Genomic DNA, 17,311 nt, shown 5'->3' on the forward strand with positions numbered 1-17,311 from the left:
ACAATTCTATAATACATCATCTATATATTGCATTGTGTACTCACCACGCAAAGTCTAGTCTCTCTCTATCACCATGTATTTGACCCCCTTTACCCTCTTCACCTCCCCCAACCCCTCCCCCTCTGGTAGCCACCATACTGTTGTCTGTGTCTGTGAGTTTGTTTGTTCATTTGTTGCTTTCTATTTTATATCCCACATATGAGTGAAATCGTATGGTTCTTGTCCTTTTCCATCTGATTTACTTTGCTTAGCATGATACGAGGTGTGATAAAAAAAATACAGTGATTGTTTAAATAAAAAAAATTATTACAGTAAGGAGGGAGGGGAGTGGTAGATGAGGGTAAAAGGGATCAAATATATGGTGATGGAAAGAGAACTGACTCTGAGTGGCGAACACACAATGTGATATATGTAGATGATGTAGTACAGAATTGTATACATGAATCCTATGTAAATTTACTAACAATTGGCACCCCAATAAACTTTAATTAAAAAAAATTATTATAGTAAAAGACACATTGCCATTAATCCCCCTCAAAATACTCTCCTTCGCTTCAAACACACTTATCCCATCGTTCTTGCCACTTTCTGAAGCAGTTCTGGAAGTCCTCTTTTGTGAGTGTTGTTAGATGCTCTGTCATGGCTGCCTCAATGTCCTGAATCATTTTCAGTTTGAGGAAGAGCCAGAAGTCACATGGTGCCAGATCCAGTGACTAAGGTGGATGAGGACACACCGTAATGTTTTTGCTGTGTGTCAGAAGCCATGTGTGACAGGGAGCGTTGTCATGATGGAAGATGAAGTGAAGACACTCACGAAAGAGGACCTCCAGAACTGCTTCAGAAAGTGGCAAGAGCAATGGGATAAGTGTGTTTGAAGCGAAGGGGGAGTATTTTAAGATGGATTAATAGCAATGTGTCTTTTATTGTAATACATTTTTAAAATTTAAACACTCATCGTATTTTTTGATCACACTTCGTACTCTCAAGATCCATTCATGTTACCGCAAATGGCAGTGTTTCATCCTTTCTATGTAAGCTTGTGTTTCTTAATCATTTATAAGAGTATCCATTGTGAAAAGTTATGTAGGCAGAGGTGGTCTTGTTTTCCCCCCACCTCTTCTTTTTGAGCCCCTTTTGTCTTAAGTCTGGAAGTGCCCTTGAGCTCTGGGTTTTGGTCCCCTCCATTTACTCACCATAAGTTATTCATCTCAGCTTCCATTTATTCAGGGCCCTGACTCCTGCTAGAAAAACCTGAACAACCACTCCTGACCATTAGCTTTCTTCTTATGCTATGTTTCATTCTGATGGGCAGCTGCTTCATGGATGCAATAGGCCAGGGCACAAAGTGGGCCTTTGATGCACTATGACAGGCTAGATAGGGGGGAGTTTGTGAGAGACATGGTTGGTAAATATCTGCTCCATCTAAAAGCTGCTGATGTCAGGGTGCCCACTGTGTACTCGGCATGTATTAGACATGATGGATTTATAAAGGAGACAGAAGGATTCTTGCCTCTAGAAAGCATTTTTACCTTTTTGTTTTTTTCAAAAGTGAAAGGCTGTCACAATCATTCTGTACAGTAGTAGTCCTAAGTGTGGCCTTTGTCTCTGAGGTCACTTGTTGGAAGGAAGGTTAACATTAGTGAGTGGATACTGTGCTAGTATTTACTAGTACTTATCTATATGATGTGATCTGCATTTAGAGATATGGAAAACTGGCAGGAGCTCAGAGCTTTAGATGGTCACACAGCCAGGATTCAGACGCAGGTCTGCCTGACTCCACGCTTTACTGTCTTTCCATGGCGTCTGTTCTTTTCCCTTGGAAAAATTGTTCTGAGTGTTCAGGGCACGTAATACAATTTTTTGAAGGTAATATTGATTATGTGATAGTTGCGTATATTTGTATTTTCCTGTAGTAGAGTGAGTGAGTGGTGAATATTTATATATTCATCATAACAATATTTTTCAGGTAATATCTCATATACTTCTAATTTTGTAAGCGAGAGACTAATACTCTGAAAGATTAAACGATCAGACAAACATCCAGGTGCAAAGTCAGGACCCTAACCCAGGTCTCAGGTTTCCATTACAGTCCTAGTTTAGAACAGAGTCTGTAGAACAGAGGTCATACACTGGAGGCCTGCTTGCAGATGTGTTTAAATTGTAAAGAGTTGCCAACATTTGAGAAGCAGGAGCTTTCACATAAAATCCCTGCATTCTGGCTTTTCTTGGGGGGAAAAAAAGTGGCAATTTGGCCACAAGCCCAGAACTGAATAGCAGTCACTTCCTTTAGTCTGGCCCCAGTTTCCAGTTGATCACAGCCATTTACACCTTTTCCTCGTTCATATCCACTGTCTTGGCCCTTGAAGACTTTGAATTTAGGATTTCTAGATGGCGCCTTGTCTCTGGAAATCACTTGATAGGGGCTGGGAAGTGAAGTGGCGACAGTGGCTGCTTATTTCTATTTGAGATGTCGTGCAAACTGAAATATTTTCAATACCTGTAATAAAATTTCACAGCTGTGGTAAGTGCCATTTAAAATCATCACTATCATTTAATAATGGTTAGCGTTCGGTGGTGCTTTATACTTTACAAAGCGCGTTCATATGATTTTATTTCATTTAAGTGAACCTCTTATTTTCCAAAAGAGGAACCGGGCTCAGAGAGATTAAGTGACTTGCTTAAGGTCACAGGTGAATTAGCAGAGTCAGGACCTGACTTGGATCTCTTTATTGTGGCAGAGCTTGAGGTGACTCTTTCTGGAAGGTTCCCTGGGCTTCAGTCTGAAGGCAGCTCCTTGAGTCAGTGTCCTTGAGCCTCTGGGATTGTCAAGCTTGCTGTTTGTTGTTACCTTTATTTTTGAGTTTAGAATGTGATCTAGTGAATTGTTTCATTTACTCATGCTAGGCTGTGGTTATAATCTCTTTTAAAAACTATTCTACTTTTTTTTTGGTTACATCTGAAACTAATATTTAAACTTTTAAAACTTTCCCCATTTTTCAGAGGTACTGAAATGCTTCATTTGGCTGTGTTGCATTCTAGAAAACTTTGTGTCTACTCTGTCTCAGGTAAGAAACATTTTTTTCTCATGTAGAATTTGTATGAAACACTGGGCTTCTTAATATTACAAAATAATAGATATTCTCTAACGTTGACTTGGCAGAGAACACAAAACGTTAGGTTGAAGTTTTTCTTATCTTGGTTAGCATTTTCCCATTTTCATCTGTTCTTCCAGATACTTGGGCTATTATATTTTCTTGGCCTGCTATTTTTCCCTCTGAAATTTCCAGCAGAGGGTTCCTTGTTATTTCCTTCTTCCCAGGAATTGTGTCCAGTGTTGCTGATGACTACTAGAGGCCACTTCTGGGTATTTAGGACACTTGCGTCTTAAGAAATGTCCAATAGCCACAACAAAACTCATTAGATGCTGCGTCATAGTGGTTTAAAGTACGTTTTCTTTGGTGAACCTCATGTGTCCTCTCTTTACAGTTTCAGTTTCTTGACTTTTGGTTGTCTTTACTCAACCAGACCTTAAGGCACTTGTTTGAGGCTTAATTAGGTTTCATTCTCTGACACTGCTCTGTGGGTCCAAGTAGGGTAGTTAAATGTAGTTTGGTTTCAGCATTTTGGCCCTTATTAAATATAAAAGTTAACTTTAAAATTTTTGTTTAGTTATTAGATAAGTTTTAGTTTAAGTCGAGTAATTTTTATGGACATCAATATTGGGATATCAATATTGGATATCAATTATGGGTACAGTAGAGCTAAGAGTCCAAGCGGCCTATTCCTTGTTCAAAAGATACTCTCCTTAGGAGTTCGCCGTAAGTGATAGCTTCTAAGATTTAAATATTTCACATACATTCTCTTGATTTGGGCTTTCTTTTGTCTTTTGCTTTTAATTTGAATGATGATTTGTATTTATTGTCACTGAGCTGGATATTCTTAGGCAGCTTTCTGGGATGGAGAACTGTTAGATTCTTCAGGTGGCCTGGCAACCTGGCATATAGTATATGGTAGGCATCCTTGTGGGATGAATAAGTGAGTTAACTTCTGGATAGTGCTGAGGCAGTTGGCTCATTCTTACTGTCTATGTGTTGTTTTCGTCCTTCTTTTCCTTCTCTGTTACCATCACTCCCTTTTCCACTCTCCACATGAAAGGCCCTATATACCGTGTTTCCTCGAAAATAAGACCGGGTCTTATATTAATTTTTGCTCCAAAAGACACATTAGAGCTGATGGTCCGGCTAGGTCTGATTTTCAGGGAAACATGGTAGTGCCTCTCCCCGTCTCTGTTAAACATTCTCATTGGTTTCACAGAAAACAGTGCTCCTCCTAGTGACAGGGCTAATACTTAGTGTTCCAGAGTGTGGGGACAGAGCCCTAGAGAGCAGTTTCCAGGCTCTCGACCTCACGTGGAAAGGTGCTGGCTCAGCTATTAGATGGCCATCAGCTGTAACCAGTTAGCCATTAGCCACTGATATAACTGCTGTGGCTATGCTGGCAAGCACAGACTGTGACTAGTAAGTGGGGTTAGCAAGCACGGATGGCGGATTGCGGATCATGTGGATCCTACTTCCTGTGTCTCGCCCTGCCGCCAATGAGACTAGGGTGCAAGAAGACCCCTCGTTGGGGTACTGGCAGATGTTTGCTTTTGTGTCTCGACCAGCCACCATCAAGAATATAGTGGTATGAACCCCCTATCTGTGGCTCCATTGTTGTTCCTTTTTGGCCTCACCATATTCTGTGTCCACCTGCCGAGAGCGGGACCAGAGACCCTGCATTACACAGAGTAAATGGAGAAGGCATGATAAAGGCTGCCTTACTCATGATTCTGGTGGTTCCTGTTTTCCATCATAAGCCTGTTAACTGCGCATGATAGTTGACTAACTGGGTTACGCAGGCGATGGAGGAAGAGAGCCTGCCCTTGGTCAGCCCTGAAAACTTCTTGGAGAATTGGTCCCTTTTGGAGGCTGCAAGGGGACTCTAAAAGGGCAGGAGAGGGAAACATCATGGAAACTAGAAGTGAGGTTAGACTCTTGGCCTTCCCTAGTCCTGTTTGAACAATGGCCCAGAAAGACACAGGCCTCTGGAGCTCCACTCCAGCTTAGGGGCTAGGCTAGCGATGCATGTATGTACCAAAAAAGCCTACGGGAAGAAACTGGCGTGTTCGCTCACAACTTGTTTATGAGACATGGGCATGTATCCTCCTTCAAATTAGTCTTGACAATGGAAGTGATTTGTCACAGGAATGGTGATTTTATCGCTCTTTTATTCTTTGTATTCATTTATAAGCTTTGTATTCTCTGGGGGGGAGTTCTCCAAACTCCATTTCCTTATACCCCACCTCTTTTCCCTTCTGTGTCTCTCATTTCTTCAGCGTCTTAGAATATTCATAGTCTGGCAATTTGTATATTATTCCTGGCATGGCTTAAATTGAGAAGCAGGAAAGTTAATGTTTTGGTTCTCTTGAAAATGTTTCTTGAGGCTCCAGATTGAACTTTTACCTAGCGTTTACTGTAACAGGGGAAGCATAAACATTTTCTAGTTTAAGTAAAACCACTGGTGTCAGCAGATGAAAGTGTGAGCTGAACTTGACATCCTTACCCCTATTGCCCTCTCCTCTCATGTATTTTCTGTTTTCTTTTATATGCTGTGTACTTCTGAAAAAAGGGTTGAGGTAAACTAGAGGAGATCCCCTGGAGACACCAAACACCCCTTTATAGTCACTGGTTACTGTGCTGACTTCTTTTTGGTGGGTGATCTATCATCAAAAGCTTGCTAAATATAGAGAAACAGCAGGGTCTTGCTGACCTAAAGTTACCCCATCTTATCATAGTCGGGTACAGGAAAAGCATCACATGGCATCTCAGATTCTTTTCTGATGGGCTTCAGGTTCCAAATAACTGGTTACAGATGTGTGAGCTTAAGCCATACTGATTATGTTCTCTTATATATTCTTTTCCAAAACTTGTATACTTCTCAACAAGCATTTACTAAGCATTTGACATATTTATAGAATTCTAATGTTTGCCATGAGAGGGCAAAAACATGTGGTTCTTTACTTTTGACAAACTTATATAATCGAATTTGGTTATTGAACATAATGAGCCTTTTAACTTACTCTGTAATGGCTTTTATTTAATTGAACATCATTCAAGTTCTCAGTAGTTATCTAAAATTGCACCAGAAACTTGTCAAGGTGACCTTTGATTTTCCATAGAATTTTTTTTTTGTATATTGGACCTTATTTAAATAAGGCCAACAGCACAAATGTTCTAAAATCCACTTACTTTCTAATTGATGAAGCTTTATATTAATTTTAGCAATATGTAGACTATCGTTATAGATATCCACTTACTCTATTCAGTCTGTGTATCCAAGGGCAAAACCTATGTAAGGAATTTTAATCTATGTGATTGATGCTTCTTTAGAAAAAAGAAAATGGCAAGAAATTTTAGCTTTTCAAATATTACCTTTATTCCAGGGTGGTATTTAAGGAAGACAAAATACATTGTCTCTTGTTCTCCATAGTTGTTCTACCACGCTTTAAAGTGCTATCACCTGAAATTTAAAAATTTACCAGTGCATGTAGCACTTTTTCACAACACAAATACAGTGTCATTTTGTGCCAGGTTTGCTTACACATTGACTGCTGAACCCTGCGTCCCTGACTCTTCAGCAAGCAGGCGTGTGTAAATGCTCTCCTTCCTCCGAGGGGCTGCTCTGGTTTTAAGTGCAGAATGAAATTTGTAGTTTCTCTAGGGACAAACCGAATGTTTCTTGGAGGCTAGAATGCTAGAACTCTCCTTTGTGAGTTACTTAGTTAGTGGTGGTTTTTTTTTCCTCTTTCTTTGCCTGTGTGGCTAGTATGGTTGTGATTCCCCCTTAGCTCCCCCGGCCCTTACTGCTTTTTACTACCACTTAGATTCCAGAAAGCTTTCATCTTCTGTCAGGGTGAGCTGGCAAATTTGAGTCGTTCTCTTTGTTTTTTTATTGTGTTGGTCTGTGAATTCTGTTGTTACCATGTTCACAGGCATAGATCTGTGTAGAAGTGATTCTCCTCCAAGAAATCCTCCCCTGTTATTCTTTTTCAACCCTCCACCTTCCAAATGAGGAAGAGAAGGCTAGGCTGAGAAAGGTGGAGGTGGACGTGACACATTCTTTCATGCTGCTTTTTTTGGGGAAAACTGTCATTGGCTTACCAAGTTCCCTGAAGATCGTTACGTGACGGACAACCAGGTAACAGGATATACATAGTGCTGGCTGGCTCTAACGACCGAGTTTAAGTACTGGGTCCTTTACCAGCTGTGTGATTTTGGGGGAAATTTCTTAAATTACTTTGAACTTAAGGTATCTCAGTTCTACCACGGAAATAGGAATATTTCTATCCATACAACCTCAGCGTATGTTGGTTAATCCTTTTGGACAAAAACGAAAAAATGCTCATGTATAAATATGTATACACATATGTAGAGACAGACATGCTCGTATACATGTAGATTATGTTAATGATCTAATGCTCTACAGTTTGGGGACTATTTCATTTGCTTTATGATCTTTTACGTTTTTCTTGAACTTTTGCACTTTCAAATGAATGACACAGTTGTATTCTGAATCCTGTTTCTTTCAAACACCTCTTTTTATCCATAATGTCCTTGCGCGATCGCTGGGATATACCTCCAACTGTAAGTACTCTAGGAAGCCTATGACTGGAGTAAAATGTGGATAAGGAATCTTTTCTTATTTGGAAAGAACTAGAAAGTGATTGTAGCAATATGATCTATTAAATGCAGAGAAAGTATTTTTCTTTGTTTTGAAGGAGATTCTTGGCAGACTTCAAATAAAACATACTGTCCTGTTTACTTGCTGAGGGAAGCTTTAGATCATCTCTCCGTTAAATTAGAATATAATGCATTAGGGCTTGAGTATTTTGAGAGTTGAAACAGAAAATTGAGTTTTCTGAAAGTGTGGGACATTTTTTTCTTAGACACATTGAGTCATGTCTTTGCCGTATTATTGTTTATTAATGCAAGGAACTCAACCTCATTTATTTCAGAACTGCAATTGGAGGGTTTTGTTGTTATTTAAATGATTACACTTTACTCAGACATAATGGAAATAGATAATAAACTGTCACCCAGGGTCATATTTCATCTAATGGTGTAATCTAGCTGAGACTAAATTGTTTTAACTGTGCTGACTTTCTGTGTCATCAGAATTGTTAATAATGCATAGTGTTTTAGTGCTTTGTCATTTTAAATTTCACTGAAATGGAATTACTTAGAATTGGTGTAGAGGATGAGAAGAATTAATATTTTTAAATGTAAACAGATACAAAGCAATCGTGTTGTTTTTTTCTTCTTAGGAACCTTGGGTAATGTGGAACATGGGAACCAATATCAGATCAAATTGATGTACGAACATCATCTTCAGAGAACAGCTTTCAATATGACTTACGGACCATTTGGTGGTGTAAAAGGTAATCTGCATTTAATCGTGAGTGTGTTGTTGCAAGTACCAGAGTTAGAATATAACAGGTCCTTAAATAACCTCATTTAGTTCATTGTTGTTTCATTATAATGTTGATGAGATGCTGTAGAAACTTAACTCTTTATATTAGTTAGCTTATGGTAAAATTGGTTTCATTTTATGTGGGTTAGCTTAAAGTCAAAGCACCTATCTATGATGTTAAGTGAGGATTTACTGTATTTGGCCATATGAAAATCGAGGATTATGTGGTATGAATCTCAGAGAGTTAAACGTATTTTACCGAAATTTTTATATTGAAATACCCAAGCAAAATAATAAGAGAGGAAAACTTTAAACGCTGAACGTGTTTGATTTTTCATATAACCAGCACATTTATATGGTCTACAGAGATATTTCTAAAACTCCTTTTTCTTCAAATTTTGTCTTTTATACACGAGCTGAGCGAAATTGAGCTTTTTCATGGAGGAGGTGTGTGCCTGCCTCACTCAGTGGAAGAAGGGGTTGAGTTCATTGATGGGGGTCCCCGCCCTTCTGCTGTAGTCAGGGTGGAGCTGCAGACCCCTCTCTGCACCTCACTCACCCCAGGGCCACCACACAGCCTTTTGCAGGTTTTTTTGCACAAGGGCACGTGGACCAGGGACCAGTGGCCGCTGAAGTGCTGACCTGACCCTTCTTGTCAGGCCATGTGCCCTGGCTTGGAAATGTCACAAAGGCATCACTCTTATCAAGCACTAGCTCCGTGAGGCTGGGCTCCTCCCACCTTCTTGGTGTCCTTTTCCAATTAGCAAGGGGTGACCCACAGTGCACACACCCCAGTCCCTGAGCCCCCGGAGTTACGGGGTTTGGTGCTCGCTTGTGTACACTGTTGTAGTTGGCATGGGAGGGTTTTTATTTAGAACTCAAGTCCTTTCACTCCCCCATGACAGGGTGATGCTAAATTGAGGACAGGAAGCCAGGTGGTGACACACACCGATGTGATTTTGTGTCTGTGTATATGCAGGTGTCACCTGCAGAACATGTGACTAGGGATCTTATAATACTTGAACTGTTTTTTGGCTCATGTTTTTATGAGTTTAGTGTTTAACCATTGTATTAAAAGGTAGGCTACCCATGTTAGACTTTTTGTTAGTGACATGAAAAAAAATGATTTTATTTTGGAAGTATCTTTCATTCATCTGAACTCAGTTTTTTTCATACATAGAGGTAAATGCAAGGGATAGATGAATTTGAGCGTATGTGTTAGCAGTCAGGAATATTTTTGGGTGGTGATGTGCAAAGAAACACTTTATGTGATTGAAGTGATAGGATACAAAACTCTTGGCTTGATTGCATAATGCTTAACTTGAATTTGTAACAGGAATGTTTGGGTTATTTGACAAATATTGGAGATGTCTAGATTTAGGTGAAGAGAGGAGAGAAAAAGCGAAAATTTGATGAGAGGCTAACTTCTGTCAGTGAAGTGTCCCCTCCCCATCTCAGCTCTTAGAACTGATTTTCACTGTTCTTTAAAAAAAAGTCTGACATGTTTGGGGGACCTAGGGCTCGTTTAATTAACTATTTTCAATTCTTTTCCATACCAAATCCCCAAAAGGCAAATTGCTAAATTCCATAAATCTGGAGTCCAAAAAATTTGGATGTGAGGAAAAAGTGCTTTGGCAAAATGAAAATAAAGTGTTTTTTTTTTGGTAGCATCAAGATAGTTCTTTAGATCACGTGTCAAATGTTATCTTTTATAGATTCCACTGTACTTTTAATTTTATTGTCAGGTCAAGTTAACCCAGTTAAAATGAAGTTTCAAATAAATCAGAATAAGTTCTTTGATTTTTGTGTGACATTTTTGCTGGATTTAATAATGGACTTCAAAGTAATGAGAGTTGCTACTAGTTTTGAAAAGAATAGATAACTTTTTTACTTATATGATACCTTCTCTTAGTTCCTAAATTAGGCCTTACATTTCAAAAGCACTTTTTGAAAAAACAAGAGGATATTCCGACATGTTTTACTTTCCTATGGTTGTGCAGAAGCAGAATATTTCAGATTGAAACAGAAATATCTGAGTAGCAGAAGGAATTTTTCCATTTCATGGGTTTGAAACACTTACGTAATATCATTGTGGAATCTACAAGAAAACATGAAAAAACAGTGGAGTGGCAAATTAGTAAAAATTAGCCAGATGGAGGGGTTGGTAGGGGGAATGGTCAGTTAATGCCAATGGATTTCTTTTTGGGATGATGAAATGTTCTAAAATTAGATTGCAGTGATGGTTGCATAGCTCTGTAAATACACTAAAAATTATTGAGTTGTACTTTAAGGAGGTGGTATATAAATTATATGTCAATAAAACTGTTTAAAAAATCGCCATGGGATAAAACGTAGTGCTAGAGAGGTGATTGTAGTCTGTACGTGCTACATTGCGCGTAGCCATGTAAAATGACACAACACTCCTGTAAGGCAGGTTGGCTATTAAGGACCATGAAAATGTTCTTGGGTGCTGAAAAGTGACTTCCAACTATGGGAATGTATATTAGGAAATGTTCCAAAATACGGGAACGTCACATCAACCTGCCATATATTTATTTCTTCCCTCTTTCTGCCCTCCCTTTCTTCCTTTTGTATATACATATGTGTATTTCTAATATAGAAAAACTTAGAAATGACCTAAATAAGAAGTAGAGGAGAATGACTAAGTAAGTTTTGATGCATGGATGCAGTGTGTTATTATAAAGCTCGTAAGATTAAGTTTTGTTTGCTGGAATGAACATCTTTGATGAACATAATCTTTGTGCACATTTCATTATTTCTTTGGGATAGAAGGTAGGAGTGGAGTTATTGAATCAGAAGGTTATATTTTTTTCTCAATCTGAAAGCTCTCCACTCCCAAATTCTATTAATATATAAAGAAATTGTAAAATATACTGAACTTAGGAGAAGAAAATAAAAGTCACTCCCAGATATGCATATGTCAAAAGACAGCCCATTTTGTAAGCCTGTCTCTAGTGTTTCTCTAATGTGTACCTTTCTAGGAGTGGGCAGATCAATCCTTTAATATGAAAACTTCCCTATACTTGATCTGAGTTTAAAAAAGGAATTTCAAAAATCCTCAGTACTTATGATGCCTTCTTGTGTAATTATTAAGTTGGTTAACTATGTCGGTAGTCTTCAAGAAAGGAATTAAAGAAAACCTTCCACTAGTTTAAAACAAATGTAGTGTTTAAAGCACGGGAAGAAGGCTATAGGGTTGTGTTTTTGTATGTGCATCAGAATGAACCACCACGAGAGGGCAGTCCTCTACAACCTTGGGCCTCAGTTGGTACTGCCGTCGAATAAGCTGTGTTAAGAAATCAAAAACGGAGGATTTTTGATCTCAAGTAATACTTTGCCTTTTACTAAAAATAAATGCAACTTCATCAAGTTGCAAAAAAGTAACAGAATGGTTCTAAAAGAAATTGATTATAACAGGTAACATCTCTGAATATAATGTAAAAGTGCTTTCTAGCTGCGCTTCTCCAAGTTCAATTTGCATTCAGATCATAAAGGGATCATGCCACAAATGCAGGTTCTGGTCCTGTAAGTCTAGAACTGGGCCTGGGAGTTTGAATTTCTGACAGTCTCCCGGGTGATGCCACGTTGCAGCGATGTAGAGTTATGCTGCTGCCACGCATCCACCGGCTCATTCTAGTCCAGCAGTGTTTCAAGTGCGTTCCAGGTTGAGAAACTTACACAAGATGCACTTAGTAAGCGGTGGAGGAGGGAATCTAATCAGGCTCTGTTTCCAGAGGCCTGTGGTGCTAACCATACTAAACTGCTTCTGTGTCTGGGCTGTGAGTAGATTAACCTTCTTCCTAACTCAGAAAAAAACTTGCCTGTTAGAAGCGGCGGTGCCTTGGTTTGGTCCAAGTTAGTGTGTAACTGTGATTCTTCATAGATTATGGAAAACATGTTGGGTAACTTCTGGGTCAGATATTTGCTTTGTCAATTTCATTTTTCTGGTTGGTGCTTTGGTTTATAAGAAAAGCCCCCCCCCAAAGCCCCCCTCCAATAATCAGAGAGGTTTTATGTGGGAGGGTAACATATTATTTGAAATTAGTATAAGAGTAATTACTGTTTTTTAAAACTTTTTTTTGTTTGTTTACTTGTCTGTTAAGAAAATCTTTCAAAAGCACATTTTATACATTTGTAAAAACTCAAAGGTACATTCATTTGATGCAGTAAGGTTTGGTGTTACCTCAAGCCATGGGCAATGTTTATTAATGAGAAAGAAGTGATAAAGAAATAGGAAATCTAGTTTTATGAACTAGTTGAAGAATATTTGACTAATATCTTCCATTATTCAGATTACTACCTACCATTCCAGAATTTAAATTAAAAATTTTTTCCATATTATACTTTTTAGAGGGAAATAACTGAAATGTGCAATATTAATGGCTATATTGGGCTTTTTTATTACAGAAGGGGTGTGAGGTGATGTTCTTGAAGTTAAAAAAATGTTTGTAGTTTCTTTGATTTAAATCTAAGCTACTTTTTTAAAGGAACATATGAGTCTGTGTTTTTATAAAAATGTTAGTTTATCTTTGCTTTTATACTATTGACAAATTAATGCTTATAAAATTTAATGGGTGGCATAAGCATGGACAATCAAATTACAGTTTGGAAATATACTAAATCAATTTTGAAAAGGTGAGTTTGAATTTATTTTAAAATCTGTTAGTAAAATTGGTGGGATTTATTTGGTTTGGTAATTTGAACTCTACTCGTTTTGAAAAAAGGAACAAATGATGTTTCTGTCAACTTTTTTTTCTGCTTTTGTTTCTTTTTGGCCCTATGACTTCCTGTGGTTGTTGACATGGTTCTTTACCTAGTTAATGTAAGCTTGCCATTTCAAACTAGTATTTGGAAAAGGGCGGACGGTATTGATAGTGACTGATAGAAAGCCAGTGGTGGAATGGAGAAAGGATGTTATTGTTTTAAGGTCAACAACTGCATATACTTAGCTTGGTAAAATAAGATGCTTTATGAAGTCTATGCAATATATCCTGCTACCATCAAGATATTTGAGTTAGAATTTCCTTTACTCATGATCTGACTTAGAGACACCGTAGTTAGTTACATCCTCAGTTACGCAAAATTTGTCCTGTTGGGCTGTGACAGGTTGATGAACCTTATAATGTATAAGAATCTTTCAAGAACCTTCCTCCCTCCCTCCCTCCCTCCCTCCCTCCCTCCCTCCCTCCCTCCCTCCCTTCCTTCACCTCCAATGCACGTTTACGGAGAGTCTTCTGAGTGCCCAGGCACTGTACTAGTTCGTTGGAGTAGAAAGATAAATTAAACAGACATTTTATTTAATAAGATGCTTACAACCTAGCGGGCAATAACGACTAAGAACTACTACAATATAATGAGGTAAATCGCACTGGAGTGGGATTATTACAAAGTTATGCTGGAGCCCTGAGGATAGAGCGGATCCCTCAGGATGAGTAAATGTGTGTGTGCTGTGAGGTGTGAGTATGTGTGTGTGTGTGTGTGTGTGTGTGTGTGTGTGTGTGTAGGAGTGCAGGAGGGTGGGGGAATGTGCTGTTACCTTTTTTTATTCCAACTCTTCATTTTCATCTACAAGGTTACTAATCCCAGTTTCCTGTAAAGGAGCAATTTTAGGGCCTTTCGTCTAAAACTTTCATTGCCCATAGGATGAACCATTCAGATTCCTTCTGGAATAGTTTGCTCCTCTTTGACAATATTATTTTTCAGACTTTGGAACACTTTTAAAAAATTGCTTTGCTTTACAGACCTTGGTGTTTCCAGGCTACCAGATGGACTTACCTATAGCTCAAAGCCCTCAGAAGGGCAACACTGTCTCTCTTTAGCTACCAGCTGATCCTTCGTGGAGAGGACATAGTGCCCTATCGGCAGATAGAGTGACTGCTGTTGAGAATGACAAAGTGAAGGGCAGCGGTAAGAAGAGGAGCTAACACAACATATGTACATCAAGAGATACAGAGAGACAGGAGAACATGGCATCGTGGAGCGGGAGGGAAGAGAGTTTCAAGAGGGAGAGAAGGAGGCCGGCGTGTCAGAGGCTGAGCAGATGGAGTATCGAAAAGGAAACATTGCATTTTGCCTTTTGGAGGTTATCGCTGATCATAAGAAGAGCAGTTTTAGGCAAGGATAGGCGCAGGCATCCAGCTGCCCCCCAAGGAGGAAGCCATAAAGAAGAACGGGAAATCCCAAAGGAAAGCTGTTTTGTGAAAAGGTTTGGCCGTGAAGCGTACCAGAAAGATAAGGCCGGAGGGGAGCAGGTTTTATGAGGAGGGAGAAGTCTTTGAGGGCACAGGGTGAGATCTTGATTTGACGAGCAGCATGCCTCCCGTAATACTTTGTCGAAAAAATTGACTTGAAGACATTTTTATTTGAAAAATTATGCTGTTTGGATTACGACGGGCCGGTTTTGTTCCTTAAAATTTTATTGCTAATCACATAATTTGTGCTTTATAGTCATGTTGAATTGCCTTGTTTTCATAATAAATTTGTGGTTTATGGGGAAAAAAAGACTTTTTAGTACTTCATTAGAGATTGTCACCACCATCTGGTTCTCTTTCTTTAATTTTTACCCATCTCCAACATTTTTTGCTCTGCTTTAATTAATTTTTGTTTTATTTATTTATCAATCTGTCCGTCCGTCTGTCTGTCTGTCTACCTACCCACCTACCTATAATTTTACTGTGGTTACGAACATTTAACCCAAGATCTACTCTCCTAACAGATTTTGAAGTGTATAATACAGTATTATTATCTATAGGCTACTCTGATTTTTAAAATTAGTTTTCTTGATCACAAATTTTTGTTTTACATTAGGATATTTATATTTTGAGCTTACCTGGTTAACAGACAACTCAAGTCTTACAGGAATTTACCGTTAAAAGCAAAACCTCCCAATTTCTCTCTAGGGCACAAGTCTGCTTTTCCATCAGGTGTGCTTCTGTTCTCTTTCCAACCTCGCCTTTGGTACAACCGAGAATTCCTTTGATTGCATTTGACAGTTGGCTTAAGCAAGAAGAAGAAATTGACTGATTATCATCATTTGTGTCTTCAGTGTGATCAGATCTGGTTTCTCTCTTTTCATCTCTTCTGTTTCCATGGGCAGGCTATTTCCTCCTAGTCACAGATGGCTATAGCAGCTCAATGTTTTACTTCTCAGATTCTAGTCCCATGTGAAAAAGTGCCTGCTTCCCTCCTAGAAGGCTCAGCAAAGGTCTCTTTCCAACTCAGTGGCTCTGATTGGGCCATCTCTGAACCATTGCCGGTCACCGAGGGAATGTGATTAAGCTTAGGCCTGAGTTACGTGTGTGGGAGGTAGGGTCAGTCCCCTTACCACTCTGACTAGGATGGGGGAGGAGTGGTTCTGCGGGGAGCATCACTGAAGAAGTGACTGTGGTGAGTTTGAGCGTTTTGGAGTCGACCATGGAAAAGGATGACTATGAGATGGCAGTGGCACGCAATGACCTTCACTTGGGGTGAAGAACAGCATGTGCGGGAAATCCCTCACAGTTCACTTTCCCGAGACAGTGACACAGGACCACCACCCAGAAGGGGAAGGGGCGTGGAAACGCCCAGGGAGGGGGAAATCCGAGCAGGGCGTCTGTGTCCAGGCGATGTTGCTCAGATGCAAGATGGTGGGTCTCGGTCTGGGAGCCGTGACTCAGTGTCTCTTACGGCCCCAGGAGTTGTCTTCTCTGTGGCTAGTGGGTGTCGGGTGCATTTTGCAGGCTTTGCTAAGCAGACACACTCTAACTGGCTGCAAAGATGCCAATGTGGGCTATATTTAAAGCGATTTGAGGTCTGAACATTTGAGTTTGGCATCTGTGGGCTTTGCGTTCGCTGTCAGGCTGCTGTGAAGAAGTCAACAACATGAGGCCAATATGTATTAGCCGCCTTTAACCCCTTTATGTAACGTTAACGAAAGAGTGAAATAGGTACCGGTGGCCAAACGTGCAAATGTCCATCGTGCTTTCAGTTTCCCTTCCTTTCCTAGCACCTTTGTGCTGCTTTAGAACTGACGGGAGAGGCAAGCAGTGGTGTTTGAGAGTGAGCCCCAAGGTGCGGGTATGGGTCAGAGGGGGCGGGACTCAGCAGTCAGGCTCTGCCCTGCTCTGCACCGCATGCCGTCTCGTCTGGCACATGCGGGGGTGTGTGGGGGGATAATTGCCCAAATGTTCGTTCCTATTTAGAGATTTGTAGTAATTCAATTTAATTGAATGCTTTGCAAGGCCATTTGTCATGTTTTTAGTCCTGGTGTACAAGTATGGCCGGCACATCCCCGCGTTCTTTACAGATTGAAGCTTGAAATAATGTCAGGTATGATTTTTACTTCGTCTTTTCCTCTCTCTCAATACTCCCGAGACCAAAAGGTATATCTGTTTGTTATAAAAGTAATCATCTTCACAAAGGAATATTTTAAACATATGGACCTGGAGAAAAGAGAAAATAAATGATCTAGTGCCATCTCCCAAACACAACCATTGATAACAACTTATCAGTGTACAGTAGACTGAAACCCATAATGTTTCGACCTGAGCTAACCCAGAGTAATTTTATATTGTTGGAATTTAGCTATCTCACCATCAAAAGGGCACAACCATTGACAAAATATATTTATCACATAAAATCTGGTGGTGTATCATGTGGGATGTAAGCAAGTAATGGAAATAAATGTTAAATAGATATATTTCTTAGCAAAGCTTTTACTTGGTATGAATATATCTTGAAGTCAGTTGAAGGATTTATTAAATATTGCTCCTAATTTTGCATCAATTATAAACACAGGGATTTA

General features: G+C 39.4%; 1 protein-coding gene across 2 annotated transcripts in view; it reads left to right on the forward strand.

The window, feature by feature from the left end:
• Positions 1–17,311, forward strand: part of BBS9 (Bardet-Biedl syndrome 9) — a 358,339-nt gene that overhangs the window by 13,711 nt on the left and 327,317 nt on the right. For both annotated transcript variants that reach the window (XM_019757306.2, XM_019757307.2), the window contains exons 4-5: positions 3,001–3,065; positions 8,363–8,476. In XM_019757306.2, the coding sequence (XP_019612865.2) occupies positions 3,001–3,065; positions 8,363–8,476 (179 nt within the window). The remainder of the gene's footprint in view (positions 1–3,000; positions 3,066–8,362; positions 8,477–17,311) is intronic.

The sequence above is a fragment of the Rhinolophus sinicus genome, linkage group LG09, assembly GCF_036562045.2.
Source record: "Rhinolophus sinicus isolate RSC01 linkage group LG09, ASM3656204v1, whole genome shotgun sequence".
NCBI classification, from domain to species: domain Eukaryota; kingdom Metazoa; phylum Chordata; class Mammalia; order Chiroptera; family Rhinolophidae; genus Rhinolophus; species Rhinolophus sinicus.